This window comes from Sciurus carolinensis, chromosome 1 (genome assembly GCF_902686445.1).
Source record: "Sciurus carolinensis chromosome 1, mSciCar1.2, whole genome shotgun sequence".
NCBI lineage: Eukaryota > Metazoa > Chordata > Mammalia > Rodentia > Sciuridae > Sciurus > Sciurus carolinensis.
In genome coordinates this window covers 205,122,462-205,134,108 of record NC_062213.1, presented here as the reverse complement: position 1 = coordinate 205,134,108, position 11,647 = coordinate 205,122,462, and the positions used below count along the sequence as shown (strand labels likewise).

At 61.4% G+C, this 11,647-nt stretch overlaps 1 protein-coding gene across 1 annotated transcript; it reads right to left on the bottom strand.

The window, feature by feature from the left end:
• Nucleotides 1-636: 636 nt before the first annotated feature.
• On the bottom strand, nucleotides 637-11,348 carry Gpr153 (G protein-coupled receptor 153). The gene is made up of 6 exons (XM_047538396.1): nucleotides 11,087-11,348; nucleotides 6,819-7,285; nucleotides 6,021-6,450; nucleotides 4,330-4,522; nucleotides 3,551-3,732; nucleotides 637-3,116 (listed from the first exon to the last, which is right to left on the bottom strand). The coding sequence occupies exons 2-6, from the start codon at nucleotides 7,172-7,174 to the stop codon at nucleotides 2,451-2,453; spliced, it is 1,827 nt and encodes a 608-aa protein (XP_047394352.1). The 5' UTR covers nucleotides 7,175-7,285; nucleotides 11,087-11,348; the 3' UTR covers nucleotides 637-2,450.
• Nucleotides 11,349-11,647: the final 299 nt, after the last annotated feature.

Below are 11,647 nucleotides of genomic sequence, written 5' to 3'. Positions count from 1 at the left end.
GCCAAGATTGCAACATCTTCCCCGATGCCTACTTGGGTGTGCTTTCTGAACTGCAAGTATCAGCTTCTATAGACTCATTTCTTCCGGGGACTGCTCCTGTCCTGCCCGTGCTCCACCTCGTCCTGTCCGATCTCGAGAAGGACTCACGGTGCCTGGACGACCGGGTTCTCCCTACTGGTGTGAGGACGTGGGTGGAGGTAGGAGCCTCTCTTTAGTCTCGGCTTCCTACTGCTGGGTGGGAGAGAGGCCGGGACGAATCCCTCTATTGGTCACCAGGGGGCGGCCTCTCACCACGGACCCAAAGGGGCGGCCTCCAAATTCCAGCGGGGGTTCTGTGGCAGTGAAGCCAGGCAGAACATGTTCAAAAGCTCCAAACTAGCCTCTGACGACGCTGTCCTGCACGCTCTCCTGAAAAGCTCACAGTGACTGTCGAGTTTTAGTGCCCACCCACTGCTTCATGCTGTTACTGCTCCACGTCCCTCTCCCTTGATGGGCGGGACCAGAGAGCTCTTAGAGAAAGGGCACATTAGCGAAGGAATTCAAGTTTCAGAGGCAGAGACATTTGGGGGCTGCTGGTCAGCCCTGCCATCAGGTTCTGAAAGGGTGTTTCCATGTAACCAGATTTGGACTCCCAGATGCAAATCATACAGAAGTTTTTATTGGGTCCTGTACAGAAGAGAAATGCTCAGTTGTCAAAACAAAACAAAAAAACTACAAACGGAGCCCTGGCTCTGGGATGGATGTGGTCTGTAGACAGAGCTCCCTCCCCAGCCAAGTCCAGGGTCGAGCTCAAACACAGCAAACAGGCCTGGAGGCTAGACAAAGTGTGGGAGAGAGCCCCAGGGTCCTCCACTTTGGGGTCCTCCCTGAAATTTTGCAACAACCAAGACTGGAGTGATTTGGGAGGACTATGTCCCCACTGCAAGTATTGCCATTGGATATGAAATTTTTCAGTGAAAACACAAGGTGAAAAATAGGTAAGTTTTTGGGGGGACAGTGGCTAGCTGGTGGCCTCTGTCCCCATGTGACACATCTGTTCTTGAAGGCACAGCAGCACTGGTCAGAGAGGACTCCTCTTGTGGCTGGGGCTGAACTGCAGTCCCCCCTGACCCTTGCTCACCTATGTCTGGCCCATGCCCTTTATCCTATGCTAGGGACAAGAGAGGCCTCTGAAGTCAAGTTGGGCAGTCATCTGCCCCTACCCTCAGTGGCCCCTCTGGAGCTGGAACCCTGTCTGGAAGGTTAGGAAATGGGCCTAGCCACCTAAGAGGCAGAGGAACCAGGACACAGGCTGGCTCTGTGCTGGCCTTGAAACAGGCTTCAGGTCCTCACTTTGAGGGGTCACTGCGTGATGTCAGTGATATCCCTCCATGAGGTCACAGCTATTCCTGAGCCTCTCCTTCACCTAGGAAGACCTGGGCCCTGGCAGAGCCCTGGCCTGCAAGGAAGGAGAGCAAAGAGAAGCCCTGTCCCAGGGTGGGGGAGGGTCCTTTTCAGGGTAGGTAGGGGTGAGGCTGGGGATGGGCACTGGCTAAGAAGCCCACCTCCCCTTTGCTTCAGTCCTTTGAACCATGAGTCCACATCTTTCATGGTGGGAGTCAGAGGTGGCTGACGTGGTGGGGGACAGGCAGCTATGGTGGAGTAATGAGCATGGGGACACTAATGGTGGCTAAGGTGGCTGTGGTGCTAATGGTGATGGTGCAGAAGTGTTGTGCTTAGCTAGGGTGGAATGTCAGTCTCCAAGGGGGCTGGGGCACTGAGAGTGGGAGGCCTCAGGCCTGGGGGCCACATGCTGAAGCCTGACACTCACAAAGGACCCCAAGAGGGCCCTGACTTCCTCTCACACCTGGTCCACTGAGTGGCCAGGGCACACTGACCAGGAGACTTCAAACAGCCCTGAGAGAGAACATGGTCACCTGTTCATCATAGATAGGAAAATGAGGCAGAACAGGTCACAGACTGGGAGACCTGCTCAGAGAGCTTGTTTGGGCTCTGAAGACCCCTGTGCTTAGAGAGACCCTCTGCCATCCATGCCCCTGAGGTGTGGCAGTTGCGTGCAGACTGCAGGGTGGTCTGCAATTCAGTGTTTCTGGTTCCAGCTTTTCCAAGACTGGGACTTTGTTCTGATGGTGGCCCCGTCTCAGGGTCCCTGCACCTAGTCCAGTTGCAGAGGGTTGGTGCAGTCCATGTGCAGACGTGGCTCACTACCCAAGCCTAGCCTCACTGGTCCCAGGAGATGCCATGCCCAGCACAGGTGTCCAGGGGGGCAGCCATCGTGCCCCCAGGTAACACCGGCAGGGAGGAGCCAGAACAGAGGTGCTGTGGCGGGTACTTCCTTACCACCGAGAGGGGTGGCATGTTGTCTATGCGGGACACAAGTGGCATCTTTGGTGCTGGGGTCCTCGCAGGCGACTCGGCTGCCTAGTGTTCTTAGGAGACACCTGCCAACCCTAGGATGCTGAGCCCAGCGACTCCGAGTGCAGTGTGATGTAGCCCGAGGACTCAGAGGGCGAACTCAGGAAGCTGCTGGTACTGCCACCGCCGCCGCCAACCACCACGTGCAGGCCGCCGGGCTCGCCCCAAGACACACTCAGGCTGGTCTGCAGGTGCCCGGTGTGCGCACGTGCAGCCCGGCGCGGCCCTGGGCTCCTCCGCGCGCCGCCAGGGGGCGTTGGGGCTTCACCCAACTCTGAGCGCAAAGTGGGGAAGGGCCGGGCCGGGGCCGGTGGGCGGCACAGGGCCTGCGGCTCATGCTCGAAGTCGGTCAGGGCGAAGGCCTCGGGCAACAGTGAGGCCGAGGCGGAGCGGGCACCAGGCCCAGTCCGGCGGCGAGGGCTGCTGGGGGACGAGTCGTGGGTGTGGCGCAGGCTGCAGTCCAGGGCCGGGGGGCGCAGCGACAGCAAGCTCTCAGCCGAGCGGCGGCGAGGGCGGAACGGGGGCGCGTCCTCAGTGAAGGCCAGCAAGCTGCCGCGGCGCCGGTCGGGCCCCGAGGGCAGCACCAGGTGTGCCAGGGCGGCCAGGTCCTCGCCGGAGCCCCAGCGTGGCAGGAAGGAGGGCAGGGGGACGGCAGCCCACACATCGGAGTCGTCATGGGAGAAGCGCCGTGTGGGTGGGACCTGAGGACGGGGCGGGATTTAACCAGGAATTGCCCTCCTGGAAAACCTGGATCGACACCTCCCTGCGCTCAGGCAGGGCAGTCAGTGGGTCGGAGACCAGGGCTGCCTGGTTTGGAGCTGTGAGTTTTGGAGCAAATGACAGCCTCTCTGAACCTCAGTGTTGTCCTCTGTAGCTTGGATGGGTTGGGGAGAAGGCTCCTGAGCGGAGCAGTGAGCCGGAAGCAAACAGCAGACATCAGGTGGACCATTCTTCCAAAACACAGGAAACACAGGGTAGGGGACAGGGTGCCTCTCCTGAGCCCATGCACACAGGCTCTATGACCTCAGGCCAGTCCAGAGGGTGATGCTATTCCCCTGAGGTGCCATGAGCCTGAGATGAGCTCAGAGAAAAGGGAGGGGGGTCGGACTAGCCCACCTCCCACCCCGCCCCCTACCTGGAGGTACTGCATCTTGTCTTCCTGCAAGGGCCGCAGTGGGTAGAGCTGGGGCAGACCCTCCTCCAGAGCAGAGAGCTCATAGGCCATCCTGTCCAGGTCCACAGAGTCACCTCCACAGCTGTAGTCAAGGGGGCGCTCCAACACCAGGTCTGGAGGGATGCTGCCTTCCAGGCTGCTCTCTACAGAGTAGGACAGAGGCATGGGCCATAGAAACTTTGGGGCCTATGGGAGGGAGTCCAGGGGATCCCCCCATCTCACACACACCCAAGGCAGGGGACTGGTTAGCTGAAAAGAGCAAGGCTGAGTGAGGTCCTGGTCCAAATCCTGGCTACGCCAGCCTTCAGTTGAATCTGGGAGGTCAGATACTGAGCAACTTTTCTCATCTAGGATATGGGGTGGGACCTGAGGTTACTGGAGTGCCTGCACATAACCAGGGCTCAGCCTAAGGTGACATAGGATTGCTGCAAGAGCCCTTGGGGCAGTTCACTCTAAGGTTGTGGGTGGGGGTGAGCCTATGAACTCAGTGGAACATCCAGCCCAGTGTCCACAACCACTCGGTTAAGCAGAGTGTTGATTAATTGGAACCCCGGAGCAGCAGAGCAAGACAGGAACACTGCTGTGGGGTGCTCAGCTTGGGGCTGACACAGGGAGTATCTGCAGTTGAGAATGGGGTCACCTGAGTGCCACGGGGAGTCTGCAAGGCAGCTGTTTTCCCACCGACCCCAGTGAGCTCGCCCACGTCACCCTTCCCAGGGCCACTCACAGGTCACCCTTACCATCATCTGAGTCTGCGTCATTGGCCACGAGGGCCATGCACTTCTCCCAGACGGCCTTGAGGTCTGCCCGGTAGCGGTCACAGGCCCAGAGGAAGACAGGCAGCAGCAGGGCCTGGGCCACAGAGCACCACAGCACACAGAGCGCCATCCAGGGTGCCGAGGCGTCAGCCCGCAGGCTGCTGAAGCTCACCACCTGTGGGCACAGGGCTAGGCCTGACGGCAGGACCCCAGCCTCCCTCCCAGCCTCTGCTGCCCCTTCATATAGCAGGTCCCATAACCCACTGGCCAGAGAAGGAGGTGGTGGTCACAAACAGAATTCTAGGCCCTTGGGGAGGAAAGGGCAAGGGTGTCCTGCCCACCAAGCACTGCTCACTGTCCCCATGTGCCCATGGCTTGCTGCAGTCATTGCAGGTGAGGAGCAGGCCAGGGAGCCAGCCTGTACTTTTCTGCTAACCCCCGTCCCCTGCTCCTTCTTGGCCAGTGGCCTCCTCAATGCTGCCCCTATTGCAGGCATCTAGGGCTCACACCCCCAGTGGCCTCTGGGTCAGTTCCCAGGGCCCCCCTCATTTCTCCTGTCCCAGGAGAGCCCTCATTGCCCTGCCCATCTGGAAAGAATGACATTTAACAATTTCCACAACAGAGTGGAAGTGTGCACACTGCAGACCTCATGGGAATTCTGCCATTTATGAGCTGTGTGACCCTCTGAAAACCACTCAACCTCTCTGGAGCTTGATTCCTTCGTCAGTGAAATGAGCTAAGAGCACCCCATACTACCGAGGAGGAGGATAGATTTCAGATACTGTCTGTAACAGGCCAGAGACGGTTTCCATAAGTGGAACTTCCCTGTTCTGAAGAGAAGCCAGAAGGGACCCCTTCCTCGTGCCAGGCCCCACTCTGTTCCTACGGCGATTTACAGTTTCATGGCTCCTTCCTGCCCTCAGCACGGGGACTGGATGCCAGGCCCATTTACACCTAAGGACCCTGCAGCTGGGTGTGGCAGCAGGTGAGCAGGGGCTGCATCCCAAGTAAGCCCCCAACCCCGAAGCTGCCCGCCCCCCTTTCTGGACCTGTCCCACCATGACTCCAGGGGCTGCTTGGATGAAGGCTCTCAGGGCCTGGCTGCGATTCCCTTCCCTGTGCCATTGCAGACATTCTGAGGCTGCAGCCCCATGGCTGGAGGGTTTGGCTACCAGCTGCAGAGGGACCAGGCAGTCCCACTGGATCTCGGACCCTCATGATCAAGGCCTTCCCTAGACCAGCCCTCACCTTGACCTTCCTGAGCCCTTAGGATCAAGCATAACTTCCCAGAACACGCGAGGCCTGCCCTGGCCTAGCCCTGTCCCAATCTAACTCCTGGTTACTGACCTGCCACATCTTGGGCCCTGGGCCTACTAGAAGCCTGTGGGCACGTCACCTCACCTTCCTTACCCTCTGCATCTAAGTGGCCTCTGGTGAGGGAGGAATTTCCTCTGCAGTGTGGCAGAAGAGATGGGTCAAGTCCCATCAAGGCTGCCCTGATTTTTGGAGGAAGTCCTATACCTCTCTGAACCGTGCTTTTCAAACCTGTAAGTGGGTATGATAATGTGCGTCTCAAAGGGTGGGGTCTGAGGCTTCAACCACCCGCTGCCCAGCCTCCCGCTGCCCCAAGCCCACGGCCCCTGACAGGCTCCCCACCTCACGCCCTCACCCACCAGTACGGGGACGCCCATGAGGCAGTCATAGATGACTACGATGGTGGCCACCAGGCCCGTGATCTGCAGCGAGGTTTTGGCTGGCTCCGAGCCATCGATGGAAGAGCGGCGCTTGCCTTGGGCATCCTCCACTACGATGGTGGGCACAGTGAAGGTGCGGCAGGCAGCCTGGCGCCCCCCCTGCACGGCCAGCGTCTGGAAAAGGGCGATGGCCGTGCAGACCACCCCCATGGCCACACTGCCGCCCACCAGCAGCAAGAAGCAGACGCCGAAGCCCAGGCCAATCTCGGCCACGATGAAGCGGCAGCCGTGGGTATAGAAGCGTTCCCTGGTGTCGTGCCAGCCGACAGCGGGCAGAGCTGACAGGATGAAGGACACCATCCAGATGCCCATGACGGTGTGCACTGCCTGCTTCTTGGCATTGCTCAACCTGGCGGGGGGCAGGGCAGGACAAAGGAAACCAGCGTCACTCACGGGACCTGCAGAGGGTCCTGACCGCACCTGGCTGCCCCGCCTGCGTCACAGTCATGGCTCAGGCGGCGTGGGGCCTTGTCCCTCATGGGAGGGGCCTGTGCACACTGCCCACATCCCTCTGGCCAGGGGTTCCTCCACCGGGCACCTGCACACTCACGCCACAGGTGCGTGTCCCCAGCAGCCCCGAGCCACCCGACTTCCCTGCCCACTCCGGCACAGCGCGCGTGTGGCACCACCACACAGGAACCTCGCAGGTGTGCCCAGATACACTAGGTGCCTCGGTCGCGCGCAGCCCCTGCTGGAGGACAACGCCCGCACACTCACCGGTAGTTGACAGGCCAGCGGACCATCCACATGCGGTGATAGGAGAGGGAGGTGACGGAGAAGCAGGTGGCCAGGGTGAGGGTGTAGAAGGTGGACACGAAGACCTTGCAGAGGCCCTCGTTCCACTCGTAGTCGGGGCGCTGCCGTCGCAGCTGCACCACGGCGTAGGTGGTGATGGGCACGGCCACGTTGAGCATGTGGGTGGCTGCGAGAGTGCACAGCAGGAACTCCAGGGGCTTCCACTTCTTCTGCTTGGCACCCACACTGAGGATGCCCCAGGCGTTGGCCAGCAGGGAGAGGCCTCCACATGCCAACCAGCCTACCGCACTGCCAGGCAGTCGCCGCTCATCACTCATGGTGCAAACGGGAGCTGGCAAGCGGCCGAGGCATCCTCCTTGGAGCCAGACCTTGGCGTGGGCAGCAGCCCTCACAGGCGGTGGCTCAGGGACGCCAGGAACCGCGAGCAGCTGGGGGGAGGGCGAGCACTCAGTGACTCCCCTCTGACCACAGCATTGGAGCTCCGGGCTGTGGGCGAGGGGAGACCCATCTGTCTGGTCCTGTCTCACACCAGGATTCCAGGCCCTGCTCACTACCTGCAGCCTTCTGCCCATGAGCTGGGCACCCGAGGACTGTACACAGGGGTGCCCAGTTACTGCATGTGTCCTCACTGCTGCCCACTCCTGATCAAGGCTTAGCAGCTGGGCTTTCTTTCAGGTCATCTGCATCCACAGGCCAACAGACATTCTTGCCCCAAGTGCGTCCTGGTCCTGTCCCAGAACAAGCCCTCTCTCCCTCAGTGTTCCAAAGACCTCCCGCGCCCCCTGGGTCTCCCCAGCAGGCAGCTCAGGGCTCCCACCTCGGCTGGCCCAGTGAGGCCGTGCCCGGGAGGGGCAGGCTTCCTACAACGCCCGTCCCTTCCCGGTTCACCCAGTGACCCGTGGGGCAGGGGTGAACTGGTGACCACTTTCAGCCCACCCTGGAACGGGCAGCCTGCTTCACCGGTCACACCCCAGTTGGCTTTCCACGGGTGGCGCCCATCACTTGAGGGTTGAGGGTGGTCCCAGTTCAACTGCAGGCAGGGGATAAAGCTCCAGCACCCTTGGCTGTAGCTCAGGAAAGGTCCCTGCGCCACGTCCTCCTCTGACAAGGACTGCCCTGCTTCTTCCATGGGAGCTACAGTGGACAGACATTGCACCTCTAAAGTCCTAGGCCTGGGTCTTGCATATAATAGGTGCTATGTGGTGGCGGTCAGTATTATGTTCCGATGACATGGGCAGCATTGGCCCGGGGACAGCCCAGAGCCAGACCTTGACTCTGCAGAGGAACTGCCAACTGCCTTTGGATGTGAGCCAGGGACACAGGATGTTGGGCAGGGGCTGTGTACCAGGGAGGTGCCCCATCCTGCCAGAGGGCTGGGCGACAGGTCCCTTCCTCCCCCTTCCCAGCCCGGCAGCCCTGGGCCACCTCCCTGTGCAGAGCACTGCTAGGCACCAGCACCAGTCACCATTCCCCAGGAATGGCGTGTCTGCAGCTGGGATGGAGGGGCCACTGAAGCCTTAGCCAAATCACCTGGCTCTCAGGCAGGGAAAGCAATGTTGTCCTGGTCAGCATTTTTTTTTTTTTCTGTATTAGGGACTGAACCCAGAGGCACTCTACCACTGAGCTGTATCCCCAATCCTTATTTTTTTTAAATTTGAGACAGGGACACTTAGTTTCCCAGGCTGGCCTTGAACTTGTGATGCTCTTGCCTTAGCCTTCCAGGTTGCTGGAGTCACAGGCCCCCAGAAGTTGTGTGAAGCTCTTTGGTATGTCTGTGGCCCACTCCCAGGACACTCAGGGAACCCCGAGCAATGTGTCTCATTCATTTCTGGGTCCTTGCCTCAGACCTGCTGAGACCCTTGACCCACGAGAGGAGACAGCTATGGCCAGGAAATTCCTTCCCAAACACAGCAGCCTCCCCTCCAGCACCCAGACCTAGTGTGGGAGGCAGGGTGACCCTCCTCCAGCCATTCTTTTTTTTTTTTTTTTGCGGTGCTGGGGATCGAACCCAGGGCCTTGTGCTTGCAAGGTAAGCACTCTACCGACTGAGCTACCTCCCCAGTCCTCCAGCCATTCTTGTGTCCAGCAAAGCTCTCTGGCCATGGTGCAGAGGCCACAAGGTGAGGGAGTAAGTGTAGGTTTGGCAGACTGCTGGACACAGCCCCAGCTCCCAGCTTGTTACCTGATGCCTCTGTGCCTCCCTTTTATCATCAGATACGACAGTGCCTACCTTGAAGAGTTGAGGGTGAGCTATGCCGGGGGGAGGGGGTGCCAGGGGTGGAGCTAGGCATGTAGCAAGTGCTTAGTAAATGCTTGCCAAGGGCCAAGACACTGAGGTTGGTGTCGGTAAGCCTCAGACCTGCAGGCAGACATTCACCCAGAACAGCCTGGGGATGAGGCGGCCACAGGACTGCATCCAGCCTTTGGTTCGCCTGGCAGCCTGCAGAGGGTGGACCAGAGACTGCAGACACCAGCCACCTCTAGGGTATCAAATAGGTAAGCGGACTCGGCATGCACGTGGTGGGCCAGGATCTATTTCTAACTCTGTTGGGCTGCCTTGGCTGTCAGATGCCCACGTATGCTCTGTCTGGCCCTTGTGACTTTGGCCTGTGTGGTCCACCCTACCCATGTGTTGATGACTGGTACAGTAGTGAGGAAGGCACCACAGACTGCCAGCCGCACAATGCTTCACAGTGCCCGTTCTTCCCCTTATCTAGCCTAATAGCACCTAAAGGGAAAGCTTTAGGTCTGTGGGCAGGGAACAGTGTCCCCTGGGCAAGGAAGGAAGCGTCCTACTGCAAACCGCTACACTCCTCCCACTTAGTATCCCCAGCAATTTTGTGTGATGAACAGTGTTGCCAACCCCACTTTAAAGATGACCAGTAGAGGCAGAGAGAAGCAAAACTATGTACCCATGCCATTATATGCCAGAGCCAAGGTCCAAACTTCACGTAGGCAACACCAAAGTCTCGACCTCTCAAACCCTAAAATGCCTGGGAGCGGGGCTTTGTGCTGTTACTGTCATTGCCGCCTGTCCTCATAGGGCAGATCCTCCTGTGGGAACACCACTGCTCCGAGCTGGGAGCAACGGAGGAAAGTGGCAGGGCTGCGTTGGAGCCCTGCACTCCTGGACACCGTGGTCTGGTGTGGGGGAGTAATGTCCTGGGGTGGTGATGGGGGTAGACAGGTCTGCAGGTGAAGAGCGACAGGGGACTGGCTGTGAGAACAGCGTGTCCTCCCTCCATACTGATGACCGCAGATCCACTGATCACAGACCTACAATTCTTCACAGGGAGCTGCGGCCACTGGGGTCCAAACCCCAGGTTGAGGTCCTGGGGCGTGTCGCCGCCCTGCTAGCAAGCTCCTCCTGCACTGCACTCAGCATCCCCAAGCATTTCCAGGACTAGGCTTCCTACTCCCTCCCCAACTCAGGGCAGACTGCAGGTGCCACAGCTCCGTCCAAGGACCCCAGACCCTGAAGCCTCCCTCAGTAGGGTCTGCCGGAGGGGCCCGGGAGTGACGTCACGGACCCGGGCCAATGAGGCCGCGCGGCCCCAGGGCTCTATTGCGCAACAAAGAGAACCCAGAACTTGAAAGGATTCCCCGGGCCCTGGCTGCTCCCGCCCCGATCGCGAGGGCCTGCTCTCCGGGCTCCTGCCCCCACGTTGGCTTCCGCGGGTGCTGCGCCAATGGTCCTGCAGAGCCCGGCCCTGCAGCCGCTCGGGGGCGGGGCACGCAGTTCACACCTCCCCCCAAGGCTCCACCCCTGCGATCCCAGCCCCGGGGCTCGGGTCACCCCTCCACGTCTCCAACAGGCGCTCCCCCGCCTGCTCGTCCCCAATAGGTCCCTCTTGTCCTGCCCAGCCCCGAGGGCGCGTCCGGGCGACCGCCTGGGGAGTCGGAAGCTGGCCGGACCGCGGCTCCCGGGCACTCTCAGGGTTGCGCGGGGGAAGGGGCGGGCCCAGGACCCCCAGAGTGGCCACCCTCGCCCTCCGCGGGCCACTGGGGCGGAGCTGCCAGGCCTGGGGATGGGGGAACCGAAGGAGGGGCTGGCTCCGGGGAAGTTACCCTGAAGGTCCCCAAGTTGGGGAGGTTCCAGCCCTAAGCGGTGCCGGCTGCCCCTCCGACCCACCCCTACGACGACGGAGCGCCGACGGTCCCCTCCCCTCCGAATCCTCCCGCGGGAATTTCCCGCCCAGCCGCCCCCGGGCCAGGGCGGCGACGCTCACCCTGTTTGGGGGCTCCCGGGGCTCCTGCTCGCCGTTCCCGCCTCCGGCTCGGGCTGCGGTGCCCACGCCCCGGGACCCAGCGCGGGCCGCCGGGGGCAGCTGGCGGCGGAGCGGCCCACCGGCCGGGGCATCCTGGCGGCGGACACGGATGGCCGGGGCGCTCCGCTCGGCCCGCCGCCCTCCCTCGGCGCCGCCTCCGCCGCGGCCGCGCGGTGCTCCCGCCGCTCGCCTGGCTGCGCTGGGCCCGGGGGCGGGGGGCGGACCAGGGCGCATGCCTCCGCCGGGGCCTCCGCGCCGCCCCTCGGCCCGCCCCGCCCCGCCTGCTCCCAGGCGCGGCCCGCAGCGCGGTCGGTCTGTCCGTCCGCCGTCTGCCCCTCCCCCGCAGTGGGGCTTCAGACCAGCGCGGCCAACGGCGCATCCCGCCCACGCCCGAGCCCCGCGCTAGGTCCAGGGTCAGTCCACACACCGCGGCCGCCTCCAAGCCGCCTGGAAAGACCCAGGCCTGGGGCTGGCGGGGCCTGCGGGCCAGAGGGAGCTGGGACGGGGAGGACAGTGAGAACC